Consider the following 22,050-nt stretch of genomic DNA (forward strand, 5'->3'; position numbering starts at 1 on the left):
GCGGCCTGAGGCAGTGGCGAGCCGGGCGATGTTGCGGAGGTGGGGGAAGGCAGAGTAGGACATGACACGAATGTGGGGTAGAAAAGACAGCTGAAGGTCAAACCAGACTCCAAGGTTCCGGACTGGCTCAGCGTGGTGAAGTGTGCATCCTTGGATAGCGATGCTATCAGTGCCTGAACAGGGAAATGAGACTTCAATTTAACGTCTCATCCAAAGGACATCATCTCTGACAATGCAACACCCCCCCAGCACTGCATTGTCATTGTCAGCTTAGACTGTGTGATTCCAAGTCCCTCCATAGGCTACAGATCATCTGGAACTCTGCAGTCCGTATCCTCTCCCACACCAGGCTCTGTGACCTATCACTCCTATCCTGGCCCAACTCCACTGGCTTCCCATCACAGAAGATACAGTTCAAGACCTTGGTCCTCACCTTCAAAGCCCTCCATGGCCTTTCTCCCCCCTACCTCGGTGACCTCCTACCCCCTACCATCCTGCCTGCTCCCTCCACTCAGCCTGCTTCACATCCCTGCCTCGTCCGCCCCAACATTGGCGGACGTGCCTTCTGCCACTCTGCCCCCATCCTTTGAAATTCCATCCTGCAGTCCCTCCACATCGCCCCCTCCCTTGCCTCCTTCAAGACGCATCTCAAGACCCTCCTCTTCAAACGTGCTTTTGATCACCCTGCTTCCGGCCCCTGACCTCCAACCCGCCCCAATCCTGACCGCAGCTCGGATCCGAAACACTGATTGTCCAGCGACTTGGGATGTCCTCCCGACGTGAAAGGCACTATACAAATGTAATTTTGTTGTTGTTGAACCCAATCTTCTGACTCCGAGGCAAGATTGCTACAACTGAGCCAAGCTAATACATCCCAAAACATGTGTGCAACGACTGTTCACTCCCTATGCATTAGCTTATAACTGTGGTTAAAAGAAAAATGGCCAACTTTCAAGTCATTGCCAACATCGCTTCCTTTTTGCTGAGTTTATGCAAAGTAGGAAGTGAAGTTGGCGGCAACCTGATGACCCAAAAGTCGGCCATTTTTTAGAGTATTGTGTGCTGGACATGTGGAACAAACTACAAGTACAGGAGGTAAAACCACTGCAAAATGTTATTAAAAAAAACAGACATTTCTGTGAACTAAAGGATTCCAAAGGATTAAATTTAAAAATCGATGCATCAAAGGAATCGTAGGTATCTGAAATGGTAGCCGAGCTGGCTACCAATTCACTCTTATCTGATACTATTATAACGTCATTGTGTTATAAATCATGTAATCATTTGATTTTGAGGCTGAGAAAGAAAAAGCACCCACGTCAAGCTTCTGTGTTACTATCGCTTCCTGGAGAGCGGCAATCACGGCGCTGAGATCTATTTGTATATCCCGGTTCTCTGCAAGAAGGTTATCAGCTACTTTCTTTGAGGTTTCCCATTTGAACTTCAGTTCCTGTCAAAAAGAGAGGACTGTAATACAACAACAACACAATTACATTTGTATAACGCCTTTCATGTCAGGAGTACGTCCCAAGGCGCTGGACAGTCAGTGTTTCGGACCCGAGCTGCGGGTCAGGATTGGGGAGGGTGAAGCGCAGGGGGTGAAAGGAAAGTGATCCAAGGCAAGATCAAAGAGGAGGGTCTTGAGATGGGTCTTGAAGGAGGCAAGAGAGAGGGTGAGACGGAGGGACTGCAGAATGGCGTTCCAGAGGGTGGGGCAGAGTGGCTGAAGGCTCGCCCGCCATTGGGCGAGAAGGAGGCCGGAGCCCGCTGAGCGGAGGGAGCAGGCAGATTAGTAGGGGGTTAGGAGGTCGCAGAGGTAGGGCGGACCAAGGCCATGGAGGGCTTTGAAGGTGAGGACCAGGATCTAGAACTGTATCCTCTGTGTGATGGGTACTCAGTAAAGTCGGACGAGGATAGGGTCACAAAGCCTGGTGCGGGAGAGGACACGGGCTGCAGAGTTCTGGATGATCTGTAGCCTATGGAAGATGGAGTTGGGGACTCCAACAAGCAGGGAGTCAAGCCTGGATGTTATGAATGTGTATATGAGAGTTTCAGCGGGCTGCAGTGCAAGACAGTGGCGGAGCTGGGCAATGTTGCGGAGGTGGGAGGGCAGAACAAGTCATGGCACGGATGTGGGGGAGAAAGCATAGTTGAGGGTCAAGCAAGACACCAAGATTCCGGACTGGTTTAGTAAAGTGGAGTGTGCATCCTTGGATGGTGATGCTGTCAACTCCTGAGGTGTGGAGGTACTGACAGGAACCAATCAGGAGAGCCTCGGTCTTGTTGACGTTCAACTGAAGAAACTTAGCTGTCATCCAGGACAGACAATCTGTCAGGACAGCAGCAGTCCTGGAGTCAAGAGTGAAGGCAGAGAGATAGATGTTGGGTGTCATCCGCAAACATGTGGAAGTTGACCCCATGTCTGCGGATGATGTCACCAAGAGGGAGCGTGTAGGTATTGAAAAGGAGGGGACCAAGGGCACAGCCCTGAGGAATCCGCATGAGATGGTGCGGGGGCTAGAGGGGAAACCATTTGTGGAGATGAAGTGGAGACGATGGGAGAGGTAGGATTTGAACCATTCAAGGACAGAACTATGAAGGTTGAGGTGAGAGGAGACGTGATGGAGGAGGATAGAGTGATCAACTGTATTAAAGGCAGCAGAGAGATCAAGGAGGACGAGGAGGCAAAGGGAGCCCTGGTCGCAGATAGACAGAATGTTATTTGTCACTTTGACCAAAGCTGTTTTTGTGCTATGGGCGGCACGGAAACCCAATTGGAGGGGTTTGTGAAGGGAGTGGTGGGAGAGGAAGGAGTGAAGCTGGGAAGCAACGACTCATTCCAGAACCTTGGAAAGGAAAGGGAGGTTGGAGGTGGGCGGTAGCTTGAGAGCAGGGATGCGTCCAGGGAGGGTTTTTTAAGGAAGGAGTGATGACGTCCATCTTTAAAGGGGTGGGAATGGTGCCAGTGGACAGGGCGAGCTTTATTAGTCAACATTATAATTTATTTTGATGTTTGACACTACAGATGTGTAGACAACTAGCAATTTCCTTGACACCATAAATTAACAAGAATGTATGAAGAAACTGTAATTAAAACATTTAATAGACATAATACTAGATTTACCTGGTTTCAGATCTAGTGATTTCCTATTCTGTAATTGTCACTGCATTTACATTTTGGCAATACAGTGTACAGTAATAATCATAGCATGTTAAAGTCATCAATTGTTGCATTTTTTTGTTCAGCCAGGTGTCTGACAAACGCCATGCTTAAAAGTATCTGAACCAAACAGAGTTCAATACATGCCACTACACACAGAAATTTTCATAAATTACAATGGAATGCACATTCCCTCCCCAGAGGGACGCATCTTGTTTGCATAATTCCAAGATTAGTAGGTACAGATTAGCAAAAGCAAAGGATTAAGGACACCAGAATGTATGTTGCGGTGCTTCTGGAGTTTAACTAGCTAAAATCTCATAGCTTGCTGCTGAAAGCACTGTACTCCAAGCATCCCGCTGTTTGTCCCACTAGGGCCACCCTACACTTTAGGACTTTGGCTTGGTTAACAGGAGCTGAGTGGGAAGAATCCACACACCTCTGTTCACCTAGGGAATAGGCAAAGAGGTAGGAGAGCGGATGAAGGCACGGTTGAAAAGGAGAGCCATAACTTGTGCCATGAATGAGGCAAGGGAAAGAGCAAGGCAAAGGGATTGTGGGATGAAATTCCAAAGATTGGGGCAGAGAGGCTAAAAACCTAGCCGTCTATGGTCGGGCGGGAGATATGGAGCCGGAGCCTGCTGAACGGAGGTCAGCGGACAGATTGATAGGGGTTAGCAGGTCAGAGAGGGCCAGGCCATGGAGGGCCTTGAAAGTGAGGACGAGGATTTTGAATTCTATCCTCTGAGGGATGGGGAGCCAATGGAACCGGGCAAGGGTGGGGGCTGAAGGGGTCACGGAGCCAGGTGCAGGAGAGGACACGAGCTGCAGAGTTCTGGATGATCTACAGCTTGTGGAGGAAAGAGTTGGGGAGGCTGACAAGGAAGGAGTTTCTGCAGTTGAGCCTTGAGGTGACAAATGCGAGTATGAGGGTTTCGGCAGCCTGAGGGGTGAAGCAGTGGCGGAGTTGGGCAATGTTGTGGTGGTGGGTTAAGTATAAATAAAGATTCTCCATTTTTTAAAATAAATGCTTAAGCAAATAAAAGTGGTCATTATATTGTATTGGCACATTGACATTCTAACTGATAGAAAAAAAGCTCCAAAGTATATTTCAAGGTTTGGGTTGTGCTCCTGGTTCCTCAAGACTTGATCCACAAATAATTTATAATCCAGCCAAAACATTACAAACAATGTTACATTAATTCACTCAATAAATTAAGTATTTGTCAAATATTTACATCTTTGCTTTCTCTAACTGCCTTGCCTAACACATGTAACTGAAAGTACAAGTGCATGTAGTTGTCTTGGGAAGTAAATGGACCTCCACAACATATCTCATACCTCAGGGAAGATGTCAGTCTTAACTCAGCACCTTCAGTGAGACTAGCTGCTTCGTTAAATACTCAGTCAAAAAAAATTACAATCTTCCCTTGATGTTCTATTTCATTTGGTTTTCTTTGAAAGTTCCTCTTTCCTCCCTCTATTAAACTGACAAATTATGAATTTTCAGCTACCACATACAGCTTTAAAGATGCATTCGGAACATTTGTGTTGTTCACTTAATAGCTTTAAAGTGAACTTAATAGCTTTAAAGTTGTCACTGGTAAAATGACAACAGCTTCTACACCCTTAAATAGCAAAAGTAACTCCGTGATCTTGGATCATCAGGCATTCAATAAGCTTTCTCACAATTGCACATAAAATTAACAAACTCTCTTCTTAGTCCAGTTGTACATTACAATTTTCTAGTGGAACAGAATGCAGGACACAGTTCTTTATATAAAAACAAAAAGTGTTATAAAAGTTTGATTTGAGGATGCCAAGTCATTTATTGACTTACATCCCAGAAGGGAGAAAAGATTTTGAATTATATTTTATTAAGAACAAAGATCTAACTTCTGAGCTATTCACCTCAAATAGGTGAAATAATGGGTTAGTGTTTCACTCCCAATTTAATTTTATGGTTTTAGAAGCTAAAGAAATAAAGGTACTCTCAATGATTTTAACCATTCTTAAGACAATAGCTTCCAATGCATGGCACTTACATTTAACATCTGGTCAGCTTTCTTCAGTTTGGAATTGAGATTAGCAACTTTTTCATTTGCCTCTCTTTCAAGATCTTCAACTGTTTGTACCAAGACGTCATTCTGATCACTGAGATCATTTACATAGGATTGAAAAATTCTTATCTTCATCTGAAAACAAAAGTCAAAATTTAGCAACAAAGCATTAGCCTACTTTATTCTGAATCTAAGAATAAACAAATTATCTTGTCATTAATTAATGTCCTGTCTGCTGTTCAGCTGGATGTTAAAGATCTCATGTCACTATTTGAAAAGAGAAGGGAGTTTCTCCCAGTTTCCTGACCAACATTCGCCCAAATAAAATTGATCATTCACTTCATAGCTGTTTGCAGGATATTGTTATGTGCAAATTGGCTGCCGTTGTCACTCCACTTTACAGTATATCCTGCAAAGCACTTTGCACTTCCTGACATGGAAGGCACAATACCAAATGGGATGACTATTATTACTGTATTTTTTGCATTCACCCAATAGGCCAGAACTACCTGAGCATTAGGTTATGCATATGTTGTATTTCAAAGGTCTAATTAGAAACTGAAGAAAAAAATTGCATTTGTGGTGTGTGTATAAGCACTTTTTCTGCTACAGTGTTCTAGCTTTGATGTTGCTTATATATTAAAATATGTCTTACTATCGCCAAAATAGAAAATCTTTCCCTAGCGTGCAAAGACTTATTAAATGGACACATTTGTTCAAATAGTTAAAAGTAGTCACCTATTTTTTAATTAAAAAAATTAAGATAAAGCACCTTGCTTCTAAATGCATCACACTGTTCCAATTAATTTGTGTGCACACTTGCCTACAAAATACATTCCACTTTACAATATATGCTGTGAAGAGTTTTTTGAATCATCCTCCTGACATGAAAGGCACTATACCAAATGCAAGGATTATAAAGGATTGTTATAATTTTATATTGTATTAAACAGCCAATTTTCAAATTCAATTTGCACAATTTAAACTATGAAATGGTCAATGTCAGTGAAGGTAGGCAACAGGATAGCTGATATAGAAAATCAACTTCTGTACCTGACTGGCAATGCTTTTTTTGGGTCAGCCAGGTGAGTTTGAAACTCATCCCCATGCTTAAGAGTATGAAAACCACACTACAAGTTCCATGTATGTATATCACCTACACAGAAATTTCCCTGCATCTAAAATGAAATGTAAACTCGATCGCTTGAGGGAAGCATGCTGCTTCTATAACATATCTGTAATAATAACCCCTCCAAAAAAAAACAATAGCAAAATTGGTAATTTTCAATCCACGACTGTTTGTGGGACACTTTTGTGCTCAATTGGCTGCCTTATTTCACCCACAAATATATGGTTAATTCCCTTTACAGTATATTCTCTGAAGCGCTTTGAGACGTCTAGAAGACGTGAAAGGATTATTATTATTATTATTATATCTGTTCAGACTTGCAAGACAGTGTTTTAACTATTAAAAATAAGAGCCCGTGTTCACAAATACAGATTCCAAGCAGCTTTCCAGCAGCTGTCATCCCAACCCTAAATTTCCTCCACGATTGTTCGACTGAAATTTGCCTTCAGCGTAGACCTATACAAGACACCTTTAGATGTTCCAAACACCTTGAGATGCTCTAGAGGTCCAGGTCCCAATGCCATGTATAAGGCTTTCTCAACACCAGCTGCTTAATTCAGATCACACTGAGAGTGCCTTCATCAAACAGACATGCCCATCGTAAAAATAATTCCACCTCCAGGGTGCTTGAGAACAGATGACAGAGCCCTCCTCCTCCCTCCCTGCACCCACTTCACTTCATCACTTGCTTCTGGACTCCCCAAAAGTGCCAAGAAAACCAACTCCCTCCTCTGAATGCCCAAGAGCTCAGAACCATTGAGGAGAACTCTTTGAATACTGACTGCTTCATCTGTGAAATGGGACAATGTTCTATTGTCAGCAGTAAAACAGTCAGTTGAGGATAATAATAATCCTTGCATTTGATTTAGCGCCTTATCACGTCTTCAAGACGTCTCAAAGTGCTTCAGAGAATATACTGCAAAATGAATTGACTGTATATTTTGTAGGCAAAACACAGCAGCCAATTGCGCACAGCAGTATCCCATATACAGTTATGGATTGAGTAACCAAATTATTATTTTTTTTGAAGTATAAACAAAAAATTAAAAACTGTGCATTCCCTAAATATTCTTGCTCTAACAAACATTCTTCATGATAATAAGTACCAACAAGGTGTTCAACTGTGATGGCATGGCAGCAGACTTTAGATCTACCGTCAATAGATGTCACTGAATACCAATCAGAAACCTTGGCTGATTTATTCCTTCACCAGTACAGAGATATTCAGAGATATTTAGGTTAGTTGCTAAACCCCCACCGCTATCCTGACCAAACCCACCTAACTCAAGATAGATTAGGATCAACCCTTGGCCCTTTTTGATCTTCATCGGTAAGGTTGGCCAGTGTCTTTCTCAACTGATAAGGGGAGAACCATTGAAAAAAGATAGTTTTCACATGAGGGAAGCACTTGGTCAAAATCGGTTTGTGTCTTCAAATTCGTGAGTTCGCTTTCTCGACTAAAAAAAGAAACTAGGCAGAAGACACTGGACTGTAACATGTATTTTCTTTTATTTTAATTTGTATTCCAAGCAATGCTTGGTATATAATGCTTTTTATGTCGGGGCTTTGAAGCTGGTGAGGAAGTGAGACAGAGGGATTCTGAGATGGCGTTCCAGAGAGCAAGGGCAGAAACCTTACCCACCGATGGTGGGTGGGATGGCAGGGGGTGTGAAGCAGGCTGGTGTTCGCTGAGTGAAGAGTGCAGCCAGGATTAGCAGGGATGGAGGAAGTGGGCAAGATTCAGGCAGGAATGCTATTGTTGATATTATAACAACAACTTCTAAAACAATAACAATGATGGTTTGATTCACATCTCCTGTCCCCTAACTGAATACGTTTCCCTAAGTTGTAGTTTTGAGTCCTACCAATGAACTGATATCGTCTTTAAAATCATAAAAATCCTTATGGTAATCCTTGCATTTGATGTAGTGCCTTTCAGGTCAGAACAATGCCTCAAAATGCTTCTCTGTAAAGGTGTAGTGACTTGTATGTGGTGCAGATCCCTGACTGTCCAGAGTGTTGGGAAGTCATACTAACGTGAAAGGCACTATACAAATGTAATTTGTTGTATTTTTGTAGGCAAATCACTGCAGCTGATTTGCGGACAGCAATATCCCACACAGCCGTGACAAAAGTGAGCGCCAAATTTTATTTTAGAGAAATTGTTGGGCCAGGATATGGGGAGAAGAAACTCCTTTCTCTGTGTGGTCATGACTGCTCTAAAGTGTTTCTCACCACCCACCCCCATTGCCACTTGCACTTCGCCATTTAGGAAAGTACAAGACAACTTGCACTGATATAGCGCCCTCCTACCAGGGTAACATCTCTGAGCGTTTATCAGTGGTGGAGCATGACTCTGAGCCGGGGCAGGGGTGGTGGCCATAAGCACGGTCGAAAAGGAAGGTTTTCAGGCGGGACTTTAAAAGGAGAGAGGGGGCAAGACAAAGGGATTGGGGGAAGAGTGTTCCAGAGTTTCGGGGCATAATGGCTGAAAGCACAACCTCGAATTATTGAGCGGAGGATGCGAGGGACAAGCAGGAGGCCGGTGCCAGTTGAGAGGAGGTGCCGGGTGTTGGATTGCGGAGTGAGGAGGTCGGAAAGGTAGGGAATGTCCTCCCGACCTGAAAGGCGCTATACAAATGTAATCTTGTTGTTGTTGTTGGAGATGCCAGAGAGTGAATTTGAACACGAGTGTGAACATCTTGAAGTCGATCCGTTCGGTGATGGGGAACCAGTGGAGCCTGACCAGAACTGATGAGATGTGGACAGAGTTTGGCCCCGGGCCAGTACGCAGGCGTCAGGGAGTTCTGAATGAGCTGGATCTTTTGAATAGTGGAGCTGGGGAGACGGGAGAGGAGTGGGTTTGAGTAATCCAGGCGGGAGGTGACAAATGCACGCACGAGGGCTTCGGCTGCATTCGGGCAATGTGGCAGGGTGGAGGAAGGCGGTCCTGGTCAGGGGTGGAAGGGAAGCTGGGAGTTGAACCAGATGCCGAGATTGCGCACCAGTTCAGTGGGTCTTGGGATGGGGTGGGTGGGTGGGGGGGGGGAGAGCCAGCCCAGGGAGGTTGAGGAGCTCTGATCCGCGGGAGTGAAGATGTTGACCGTGCAAGGAATGCCTTTTCCGATCGCTTTATCCGCTTTGGTTCAAAAACAAAAGTGGCACAAAACATTTTTCCAAATATTGTTCGATTGCGTGGTTCAGAAACTCAATGCTCTTGATGCCTTCTCCAGGAAACTTACTTACCCTCAACCCTTGATTATTCTCATCTCTAAACTCGGTGTGCCTCAGCTTCTCCTCATACAAGTCCTTGAACTCTCTGAGCAGGCGCTTCATGTTGTGCCTGACTGATGGCGAGGTGGGCGAAGGGCATCGCTTGTCTCCCGCTCCCAGCAGCTCCGCCTCCCGCCTCAAGCCACCGAAGGCCGGGATTCCGGACCTTGGCGGACAAGTGGACCTCGGGTCCACCTCCCCGCGGTCCATATTTTTTTTCACACACGCACACGCACACACACACACAAGGGCTTTTTAAAGATGAAAGTCGGTTTAGTGACTAGTGAACAAAGTGTCCGCCCATCATGTGCGAGGCGGTGGCGGTGGCGGCGACACCCTCCTTCCCTCCCTCCCTCCTTCCCTCCTGTGACCCGCTCTCGCTCGCGCTGGGAGTTTAACGGAACTTTCAAACCCAACAGAAGACCTGCGCTCGCTCCCCGTCCCGCCCCCTCCCGCCGAGTCCGCAACGCCATTGGCGCACGGCGCGGCGCGTGGGGCCGGTCCATCTCACCGGTCCGCTCGCTGACTGGCTGATCGGTGCGTCAGTGAACGAATGCGTCATCATAGCCCCGCCCCTTCCCTCCCTCTCTCCCACACGAACGATAAACAAAACAAAAAGGAAACGACTGCGCGGGGCGGGGGGAGGGGGAGGGAGACCGCTCTCCGTGCGGGTGATCAACAGGTGACGGGGGTCCCGGCAATCGGTGGCCGAATGCAGGAGGAACGCGGGCTGCTTGGTCCCTCTGGAACGTACAGGCCGGGCCGCTGACACTGTGCGGTTACGTGAAGCGGAAGAGGACGCTTGGCCGTCGTCAAGTGACGCTGCCCCAACCGTTGGGGCAGTTGAAGAGCGTGTCCTCGGCGCAGGCCCCGGGCTGTCGTGGAGGGAGCCGCAGCCTCCCGGAGCCGGTACCTTCCTCCCGTCCCGTCCTGTCTTGTCCTGTCCTGTCCTCGGCGAATCTCCGGCAAGTTACCCGGTGCCCACTTGTGGCGTTTCGCCCACAAAATATAGAGTCTGTTCACTTTACAGTCTGTTCTCTGAAGCGCATTTATTGTTACTATATTATTATTATGATGATGATGATTATTTACCCTCCTGTGGCTCCTGCTTCAGATTAAAACCGAAGGCCCCAGCACTTTGACCACGCTTTCTGCCGCCTTCCTTCTCCCCCCCCCCACCCCCCAATACACACACCACCAACACAAAAAGCTGTGTTCTTCTCCACCTGAACGATACTACATACAGTACATGTAGATTGTCAGTGTTGGTTCTGGCATCTGCCTGATTTCTTCTAACCCAAGATTCTTCTCCCTCAGACCCGAGACAAGTGCAGAGTAAATGTCCCGTACCATGTTTTTGAAAATGTTTTCTAATAATCATCCTTACATTTGAAGTAACAGCAACAACTTGCATTGATATAGTGCCCTTCACCTGGGGAGCGCTTAACAGTGCCGGAGCCTGACACTGATCCGGGGGGGGGGGAGTGAACTGGTGACCATAAGCACAGTCGGTATTTGAAAGGTATTACGCCTTTCAAGGCTATAATAATAATAATAATCCTTGCATTTGATATAGCGCTTTTCACGTCGGGAGGACGTCCCAAAGCGCTTCACAGAACACACTGTAAAGTGAATTGACTGTATATTTGTGGGCGAATGCGGCAGCCAATTGCGCACAGCAATGTCCCACAAACAGTTGTAGATTGAAAATGACCAATTTATTATTGGTTTTGGTTTTGGAGGGATTATTATTAGGCTCTGTGTGGAGTAAGGAAACTTGCCCAAGGTTTCGCCCTGACCTGCCTGGAATTGAACTCAGGGCTCTCGCTTGCAAAGCAAGTGCTCTAACCACTGAGCTACAGGACTCCACGAGTCCATAACGTGTAGTGACTGTATTGGGGGGTGCCAGCCAATTTGCACACAGCAATGTCCTACAAATAACTAAAAAGTGATCAATTTTAGTTGGGGGATTTCCATGACTTTGGTTTAATGTCTCGTCTGAAATACCTTAGCTGGGATATAAGTTAGATATAGGATAAACTGAACAAACATTTTTTGGTCCAATTCTAACAAGTCAGTTATTCTAAGTTTATACTTTCCTTTTTCTGATACAAAGATTCTCTCTTCCAGCTATTTCCTAAATTGCTCATTTCATAATCTTATTTTTGCACCTTCTATGGATCACATTTGACAGAAATTTAAGTACTGTTTCAATTTATGAATACAGAAAGGTAAGTATTCACTGCAAATTATTTGGGACTGGTTAAAGCATAGGAAAATGTAATAGACAAATAGCACTTTATTCGGTTTCTGATGTATATACACTCTTTCCCCCCCCACCATATTGATGAACATCAAAATCTTTATATCTTCTGGAACCATACCTCCTGAAAACAGCTCATCACCACCTAACTTCTTACCTATTTTTTTTGGTGTCTGATGCATGCAGAAAATGATCACCATGTGAGGAATAAAACCAAACAGAGTTCCATATATTCCACTAAAACATGGAAATTTCAGATATATTTGTTGGAATGGAATGTGCACTCTCCCCCTGGAGAGTCACATCCTGCTTATCGAATTTTTGAAAGTATTAGGTGCAGGTTGGCAAGAGCCAAAGCTTGGGGACCCCAGTGTGCTTTGGGGTACTACTGGAGCCTAACAAACTAAAACCACATAGCTTGCCACTGCCTGGCAAGCTTTCCTGCTGCTTGTCCAGCTCGAACAATCCGAAAGAAGCCTTAGAGAAAAACATACTTGGAAGAATGCTTTGATATCCCAAATTTTCTCTTCCACAAGCTGCAGATCATCTAGAACTCTGCAGCTTGTATCCTTTCCCGCACCAGGCTCCGTATCCCCAACACCCTCACCTGGTTCCACTGGCTCCCATTCCCCAGACAATAGAGTTCAAAATCCTCATCCTCACCTTCATAGCCTTCCATAGCCTTGCCCATCCCTACCTCTGGCCTATTGACCCCATATCAACCTGTCCACTCCCTCTGCTCAGCAGGCTCTGGCCTGCTCCACCATTGGTGGCATGGCCTTCAGCCTTTCTGCACACAATCCCTTGGACTCGTTCCCTCCCTTGCCTCGTGTACTGTCCCCTCCACTGGCTTCCCATCCCCCAGAGGATCGAATTCAAGATCCTCATCCTCACCTACAAGGCCATTCACGGCCTCGCTCCCTCCTACCTCTCCGACCTACTATCCCCCTACTTACCTGCCCATACCATTCCTCTGGCTCCGGTCTGCTCCACATCCCCCGCCCCAACTGCCCTACCATCGGTGGCCGGGCCTTCAGCCTCTCAGCCCCTACAACTTTCTTCAGCTCAACGTGCGAAAAACCGAGGCCCTCCTGATTGGCTCGCGCCAGCGCCTCCGCACCTCAGGCGCTGACAGCATCAGCATCCAAGGCTGCACTCTCCACCTCTCAAAGTCAGTCAGGAACCTCAGCGTTTTGTTCGACCCTGAGCTGTCCTTACTCCCTCACATCCGCACCACAACTGGCACCGCCTTCCATCACCTCCGGAACATCGCCAGACTACAGCACTACCTCACCCCTCACGCTGCTGAAACCCTGGTCCACGCCTTTGTCACCTCAAGGCTGGACTATGGGAACTCTCTCCTCGCCGGCCTTCCCGGCACCTCCCTCCACAAGCTGCAGGTCATTCAGAACTCTGCAGCTCGTGTACTGTCCCGCACCAGGCTTCGGGACCACATCACTCCCACCCTCGCTCGCCTCCACTGGCTCCCCATCCCCCAGAGGATTGATTTCAAGATCCTCATCCTCACCTATAAGGCCATTCACGGCCTCGCTCCCTCCTACCTCTCCGACCTACTATCCCCCTACCTACCCGCCCGTACCCTCCGTTCCTCCGGCTCCGGTCTGCTCCACGTCCCCCGCCCCAATCGCCCTACCATCGGTGGTCGGGCCTTCAGCCTCTCAGCCCCTAGGCTCTGGAACTCCATCCCCCAGTGCCTTCGCTTTGCTTCCTCCCTTTCCTCCTTCAAGGCTGGTTTCAAGACCTTTCTCTTCGACCGTGCCTTCAGCTCCCCTCTCGACTCTACTCCCTCCTGGCTCCCTCCCTTCCCTCCCCTCACCCTGACCATTTCCCCCCTGCTCGGGTCCCGACCCAACTGTCCAGCGCCTTGGGACATCCTCCCGACGTGAAAGGCACTCTATAAATGAAATCTTATTGTGGTTGTTGCCTCGTCTCAAAACCTTCATCTTCGACCAAGCCTTCGGCTGTCCTCCCCGATTCCAACCCCTAGCTCAGGTCCAAATCCCTGAATGTCCAGCGCCTTGGGACATCTCCCGACGTGAAAGGCGTTATGCAAATGTAATTCTGTATTGTATATCATGTTGCCCCGTGTGAACGTTGCTTTTTAATAAAACAAAAGTTGTTTGATATGTAAAGGCAGCGACTTGTTCAGGACTAAGGGCAATTTAAAGACTACAATATTCTAATCAACAGGTGGTAAAAGTTACCAGGAAGATTGATTATAGTAAGACACTGGATAATAAGAGACTGAAAATCTGATAAAGTTAGCTGGGTCAGTATTCTGGATTGAGAATTCAAATGTGTCTTCATCCTGATTTACCTTTTTATAATAATCATAATAAATAATAATACTTTATGTGAGGATAGTGCACAGTTCCATACATTAATGCACAGTTGAAATAATAGAATCGTAGAAATTTACAGTGCAGAAGGAGGCCATGTGACCGATCAAGTCTGCACCAGCTCTCAGAGCAAAATTCAATCAAACTGCCTTGCCCATATACCTTCAGTTTTTTTTCTTTACTATGCCTCTTCTTTGATCCCTTTGAAATTCTATAGGTGTGAGGAGAGCAAAGACTGATTATAATTTTTCACAAGTTGAGGTACACTGTGCTGAAATACATTGTCGATTTGATTTTGGTGTCCAGCGAGGTACTTCAACTAGTATCTCCCAACTGGATAAGACAGTGGGAGCATTATCAATTCTTGGTCTCTAGGGCAGATTGCAAATGATCTAATGTCTATGCATGGGAAAAATAAAATACAACAACTGCTTTTTATGTTAGACCAACATTTTGAAAATTGATGTTGAGTCCCTGTTGAGCATCTCTGTGCAAACTTCATGTGGTAAATATGCACACACGTTGTATCTTTTAATGCACATCATTTGTCCATGTGACTGTTTTGTGTCAGTGCCAAATGTTGTCATTGTTCAGGTATTTGAACGAGAGGAATCCAATTATGTACATTAATGTAGATCCCAGACTCAGTCCTCTACTGATATTTGTCTTTAATTTGTTTGTCCCTTGTAAGAAACATTTCCAAATATGATCTTTTGTTTTTGTGACAAAGTAAACTTTGTTTCATATTTAGTTCTTTTATGCCATAACTGGTTACTGCCAGTAACTTTAAACTCTGATGTTTAAATGATTCCATACACTCAATGTGGACATCCTCCTGATGTGAAAGGCGCCACTATAAGTGCAATTTGTTGTTGGTGGCATTGTTGTTGTTCAGTCTTTTGGCTTAAAGCATTTTGTTCCTTGATTCAGAACTTTGTGCAGATGTTCCCATAATAATTTCAGTTTTACATTGTATATTTTTTATATCTATGCAGCACCTTTCATGTTGGAAGGATGTCTCAAAGCACTTCACAGAATTGTTTGGAAGCCCAAGCAGGGAATGCAGGGGGTGGATGGTGGGGAAAAGAGGTTAAGCCATAACACAGTCTAGATTGCTGCCACATAATGGAATACTTATAATTACTGTCAAGTATAGCGATGTTTACAATTTTACAGATGGAAAATGTGAACCCATGAATATGACTGGTACGGGAAACACCAGAAGGTACACTCAGTTTCTCATTTCAGTCTCTTTCCCCCCCAACCCGCCCGCCCAATATTCTAATGCTGTTTATTTAATATGGAGAGAGAAATACGTGGACTGATAAGCAGTTGAGGTAGATTGTTTAAGCAAACTTGAGAGAGAATCAGATAGATGTTTAAAAATTTGAGTACTATGAGTCATGCATGATGGATTGCAATGGTGTGTTCAGTCGAGCACTCACCTTGCAAGCGAGAGGACCTGGGCAGATGGAGACTGGCTCATTGGCTCTGCTGATGTATCAGTGCAATATTGAGAGAGCCTTTGCTGCATTGTCAAGGTGCTGTACTTCAGATGAGATGTAAAATCAAGGTCCTGTCTTCATGTTCAAGAAGGCATTAAAGATGCCAGAAACTATCTGAGAAAGGAATTTCTTTCAGGATCCTAATCAACATTCCTACTGTTTGTAGGATTTGGCCATCTGCAAAACAGCAACCAGTTTACCTTCATCGTCGCTATACTTGATAGTAATTATAAGTAAAACGCTTTGAACATTCCATTATGAGGCGGCAATCTCAAAATACAAGATTTTTAGTTCCTTAGTTCTTTCATGTGTTCACCAAGTTCACAGTTCTGGTCGATTGCTAACTATCTTAAAAATGGTGTCCACTCAAGTACTCTGTGTGTGTGTTGTATGAACAAGCCAACACTTATTACCTCTGAAAAATTGCTTATACTTTCAACCCTTCCTTTCAATTCTCCCTGCTTTGTCTCCTCCACCTCTGACGTATTCAAATACCCTGTAAGTTTTATGATTCCCCTCTGCCTTTCTTACTTATCTGAAGAGCTCCTTAACTGTTTTAACCTCAGACTGACAGTTCCCAATTGTTCCTTTTCCTTAGCACAAATTTCTAATGAAATTGCTTTTGCAGTTTTTTCTGCTGTTGCATGTTTCCTTTCAATTGTCATGTTACCCCTTGCCAATAAGGCCACTCATCAGCCTGGCTCAAAGGGATTGCCTTTTCAAAACATTTTCTACCCAATTAACTGCATCTCTTATTCATCTACTTGTATCCATGTTCCTGGCTGCCAATAATAACATGTTTGCAAGCTGTGCTGACTATTTACTCCTGTAACGCATTAGACTGCTCCTGTCAAATCTACTTTAAATGAATTCCAATTATTATTTCTCTGTTTTGTGCTAAAACCCTAGGTACCAATTAGATTCAATGTAGACCATCCTTACAAAATATTGTTTTTCTTTTGTACACACTTATTAGTCAGTTGTGAATGTGCTTATTCCTTTCATTCTGTCTGATTTTGGAAGTAACAAGTATCCCCTTAATATTTTTACCTTTTTAAATGTACTTTTGCATTCAATCTTCATGACCCTGATATGAAAATGTGAGTTTACAGCAGGTTTAAAAATCACCCAGTATCCTGTCCTGGCAGCCTAATTAAAAACTGTAAACATACAAACCAAATATTAGCCACAGAACTTTCATGATCGAGAGGATCTGCTCTGCTGTCTCCCTTTCTGCCACCTCCTACCTCCTTCACAGCCCATACCATATCTGTCCCATTATCACCAGGCAAGCTTTCAGCTATTCTGTGCCTGGAACTCCATCCTGGAATCTGCCCTCCCTATGTTCAAAGTCCACATCGAGACATACCTCGGACTGCTCTTTCAGTCATCTTTCCCATCCCCAACCTCAACTCTTACTCCCAACCTGAATGCACAGTCAGCTTCGAGATGTTCTCCCAACTTCAAAGGCATTATGTAAATTTAATTGTATGTTATGTTATCACTTACAGGTCATTTTTATAACTTAAAAAAATCATTCAATGACAATACAATGGGGCACTGTTTTTTAATGAATGATAATGTGTTATGGAATTCGAGAGGCAGTTTTTTGATCCCTCATGATCCCAGCATCACGTTTGATGCTGTTTAAACATGCAGCTGTGAGATATGTCAAGCATAGGAGGGAAAAAGGAAAGAGTTATCCTAATCTCCAGGTCAATACCAAATCAGTCTTAAGTAATTAAGTTGGAGTTTGGAAATACCATGGCCATTTGGGCAGGGTGGCATATGATATGACCAGGAAAATAGGAGGGGGAGAAGTTTGCTGCAAATAGGCAGGACCACACAATCATTTTTCAAACTGGCATACTTTCCAGATGTCAGGTCTGGCAGAAAAACAGCACTCCCTTTATTCTACCTCCTACACTTTTTTAACCATCAGGTAGCCAATTTTCAAATAAAGCTTCCAGGTGAGTTTTAAATATAATAAACTGATACTGTTTTATTAATTCTCCTACAAACTGCAGCGAATGTTGCTCAGTGCTTTTCAGAAACTGTTCTATCCCTTTATTATGCATAACCTCAAATAATACTTTTTTTCATATAGCAATTGTCATTATTCATACTGTTTGTGGACTATCATAGAACAGAAAATTACAAAATGAAACTAGGTTTATCCATAGGCTTAAAGCTTTGTAAATTTAGATGCCAAATATTTAGAGGGAAAAGTTATTGACAGAAGACTCTAATGGTAATATATTTCCTGGTTCGTCTGGGGAACTTGTCAATAGAAATGTAGCTATTGATAGAAGCCTGTGGGAGATGTCGTTCTGCCTGCCTTACATCTGTGTGATCCTCTAAATCATAACTACATTAATATTGACAAGACCCTGACAATAGCCACATTACTATTGATAGGTTTCTGTCAATAATATGTTCCCAAATAAAATGTATTAATTCATAATTTGTAAACTACTCAATAACTGCATTGATGAAAAAGTACCAAGGGAAGTTCTATTCCACAGTGATATACCATTATAATTTGTCTTAGTTCTTAAAATATATTTAAAAGACATGCATTACTTGCAGCAATTGTAGTAAATACAGCAAACTGGAGTATAAAGGATTGTGAGAACTGCACAATGTTCTATACCGAACTTTTGACTAAATTATTGGGCAGACTCATCCTAGTTCTGTTTTCAGTTTTGCACCTGAATGCTAAAATAAGGTAAATATTTTTCTGTTCATGACAAATAAAAATCTTAAACATTAGGTTTAATAACTTACTAGTATTTACCGTCTCTAGTGAGTTTTGAAGACCCACACCACATGGACATGTACTGTAATGTCACAGTGAACACAAAATTAGAACACATTTTGGACATCAAATTCTTAATTGCTGCTCACAATTATAATCAAATTCACAGACAATGTTCAACAATGTCTTTTCCTATTCTCTTGGTTTGAAAAGTGGATTTGTACAATTTATTTCTGAGGAGGATTAAAACTACCGAAGGTTACTGTTGCGTATCACGTCATAGCAACACAGGATTTTTACAGTGCAGGGATTCCTCACCAGGCCTAACTGACTCCCAGTGGATTAATTTCAAAGTCCTCAGCCTTGCCCATCAATCACTTCAAACCATAGCACCTCCCCGTCTCTCTGATCTCCTCCTACCCAACTGACTGGGTTTGGCTGTGATGCCCAGCCTCACTTTTACTGATGCTTTCCCACCCGACACCATTTAATAACTGGTGAAATAACAAATGTTTGGGTGAGTCGTGCTTGTGGAACCATAACCCACTGCATTCAGATGAGAAGGGGAAATAGTATTTTCAAGGCGGTAGTAATGTACAGCTATATATATGTACACACACACACATATGCATTAAATAATCTTCCTATTAGGATTTGTAGTCTCCAGCCAACATAAATGGATGAAATAATAGCATGGATTGTTTCTATGTTTTTCATTTTCTTAGATGCCATTGGTGCCAACATGGATTCAAAAGAAGGTGGCTCAAACCCCCTCCCCCCAGTACTGAGAATAAGTCAGCTGGATGCTTTTGAGCTGGATAGAGCATTGGAACAGCTAATGTGGTCCCAGTTTTCCAGGTGCTTTCAGTGTTTCAAACCTGGTTTGTTAACTCGCTTTGAACCAGAGCTGAAAGCCTCTCTGCAGCTTTTGTTATGGAGATTTACAGTCTTTTCCCGAAATGCAACAGTTGGCCAGGAACTTCTAAATATCAGATACAAAAATGACTTATCTCGAGGACAAAAATACAGGCCGATGAGTAAACATCAGAAGTTATGGTATGCGTTGTGCACTGTCGGGGGAAAATGGCTGGAAGAGAGACTTCATGACTTATTCAGCAATCGTTCTCCAGAGTCAGCTATTCACAAGATGAAATATTTCATTACTTTCATAGTTGGATTTTTGAAAGTGGCCGGACTGCTGAATTTTCTCATCTTTCTTCAGAAGGGTAGGTTTGCCACATTTCCAGAACGACTCCTGGGGATTAGAGCAGTTTTCTCCAGACCTCAGGGTGCACGTCAAGTTGGTTTTGAATACATGAATCGAGAACTGTTGTGGCACGGTTTTGCTGAGTTCCTGATATTTCTTGTGCCACTTATAAACACGAGAAAATTGAAAACTACAATCTCTTCCTGGTTTCTTCCAATAGATGATCACCGAGAAAATGATGGCACTCTTGCGATACACTGCAAAGAATGTGCCCTTTGTGGGGAATGGCCAACTATGCCTCACAGTATTGGCTGTAGACATGTGTTTTGTTATTACTGTATTAAAAGCAACTACCTGTCTGATGCTTACTTCTCCTGCCCAAAATGCAGCAGTGAAGTCCGCAATATTTTACCTTTGAAACATGAAGCTCAGACCAATTAATCTAAGATATTCAAACACTGTAGGTACAAGCTTCACAACTGAAAATTGAAGATTTTCTAAACCAGCTTCTTAAAATCGTGGAGAATTGCCTTTTCCCTGCTTTGGTGTTAAGACTAAATTGCTTAATAAATGCTTCTTTATTACTGATTACAATATGTCCTTTTGTGTTCTAGACAACTAATCTACACAATGCCTAACTAGATGAATGAAATTTAGCATAATGTTATTGCCAAATGACTTGCATTAATGGTCTGTTCCAAACTGAAGTAAAGTCATTTGTTTCAATTAACTTCAGGTCCCCTGTCTCAAAATGACTGAATTTCATCAGCAGCATATTGTAAATTCCAACCAATTTCCCCAAAATGCACTCTAACCCCTTTATTCCACCTACACATAATCTATAAATTTCCACAAAACAGGTGCATTGTCAGAGATGCAGTCATTTGAGACATTAAACTGAAGTCCTGTCTGCCTTTACAAGTGGCTATTAAAGACCCCACAGCATTATTTGAAAAGATGAGCTTCCACTGTCCTGGCCAACAAGTGCCCTCAATAAAAATGAGTTGTTCATCTCACGACTGTTTGTAGGACCATGCTGTATGCAATTGTGTGCCATGTTTAGTACAAAGATAGGCACTACATTTTACAGGAAACTCGGTGAAAAGTTTTAAGATGTTTAAATATAAGGTACTATATCAAATTAGGTTTTTATACGTTTAAGTTCTATACCATGTCACCATAAATTAAAGATGATCGAATCAATTCACTATTTTTATTCTATTATTAAACTGACTGCCCACAGCCTTGTGGTGTCTGCCCGACGTGATAGGCGCTATACAAATGTAGTGTTGTTGTTGTGAAATGAGGCTGCCATTTCATTTCATTTCATGGAAGTTCAAAGTCTTAAGAAACAGGATTGAGGGCTCACGAATGATTGAGTGACTAGGTTAGGCATTCAGATACAGAAGGTGCCTGACTCGAACTCTGGGCTATGCTGAATTAGCTGTCTCAGCCAGGTGGCATTTATGGCACAAGAATTAACTTCAATGCCCTGGGTTAGGAAGGGAAAAATCAGTCAATGCCATTTGGAATGGTAATCCAGTGACCCCGCTGGAGGTACAGTGGATGGTTCTCAAGACAGGACTTAGTGTTTATACCTGAAAACACTCGCAACAATTGAAAACAATGGTTACTTGGGCGAGGTATCGGAGGTGCCCAGAATCCTCTGCAATCTAAGAAGAAAGGAGTTGAATGTCATCAGAGTTGGAAGGAGGGAGAAACATCGCTGAGGGGATAAAATAACTAGACCACAATTGTTGGGTTGGAGATTAGATTTGAAACAGACTAATTTGTGAATGTTAATGAAGTTTTGGAGTAAATATTTTTGTGTAAATATTTTTGTGTAAACATTTTAATTAATCATTACTTAGGACCGTGCTAAAAAAAAGTTTTTTTTAGAAAAACAATTGTTTTTAGTATTGCAATGCTATTTTAATAGTGTCTCTATTAGCCACAGCTGCTGTATCCATTTGAATTAATAAAATGGTGATTCATACAAATGTCCACTAGATTAAGTTTAGTGTATTAAATCGTTATTTAAAGAGGTAAAATATGTAAATAAGCCCTCTGAATTAATCGCTGCAAGGGAAACAAAATAGCTTTTTAGACCATTTGCACATCCTTTCACTAATAGTTCACAAAGGCCTTTCATTCATTATGTCACCCCAGAATTCGGAACACTATTGTGGCTGCTCTTGCTTTGAGTTATATTTTTCCATAAAGTGTATCTCATAAAAATTCATTATATAAGAGCATAAACAAGAGCTTTTCGTTCCAGTCACTGGCAGTAAGTGATTCATCAGTTTTCCTCAGAAAACCAATTTCATTGCAGATT

The 22,050-nt window shown here is 43.4% G+C and overlaps 2 protein-coding genes across 2 annotated transcripts in view; one reads left to right on the forward strand and one right to left on the reverse strand.

Moving 5' to 3' along the window:
• Positions 1-9,984, reverse strand: part of LOC103190167 (interaptin) — a 183,819-nt gene extending 173,835 nt beyond the window's left edge. The window contains exons 1-3 of the mRNA XM_042331688.1: positions 9,596-9,984; positions 5,206-5,355; positions 1,319-1,450 (exon numbers count right to left, since the gene is read on the reverse strand). Of these exons, the coding sequence (XP_042187622.1) occupies positions 1,319-1,450; positions 5,206-5,355; positions 9,596-9,832 (519 nt within the window). The 5' untranslated portion in view covers positions 9,833-9,984. The remainder of the gene's footprint in view (positions 1-1,318; positions 1,451-5,205; positions 5,356-9,595) is intronic.
• Positions 9,985-10,252: 268 nt separating this feature from the next.
• Positions 10,253-21,715, forward strand: pex2 (peroxisomal biogenesis factor 2). The gene is made up of 2 exons (XM_042332384.1): positions 10,253-10,531; positions 19,234-21,715. The coding sequence occupies exon 2, from the start codon at positions 19,251-19,253 to the stop codon at positions 20,154-20,156; it is 906 nt and encodes a 301-aa protein (XP_042188318.1). The 5' UTR covers positions 10,253-10,531; positions 19,234-19,250; the 3' UTR covers positions 20,157-21,715.
• The last annotated feature ends 335 nt before the right edge of the window (positions 21,716-22,050 follow it).

Source organism: Callorhinchus milii, unplaced genomic scaffold (assembly GCF_018977255.1).
Source record: "Callorhinchus milii isolate IMCB2004 unplaced genomic scaffold, IMCB_Cmil_1.0 Scaffold2, whole genome shotgun sequence".
NCBI lineage: Eukaryota > Metazoa > Chordata > Chondrichthyes > Chimaeriformes > Callorhinchidae > Callorhinchus > Callorhinchus milii.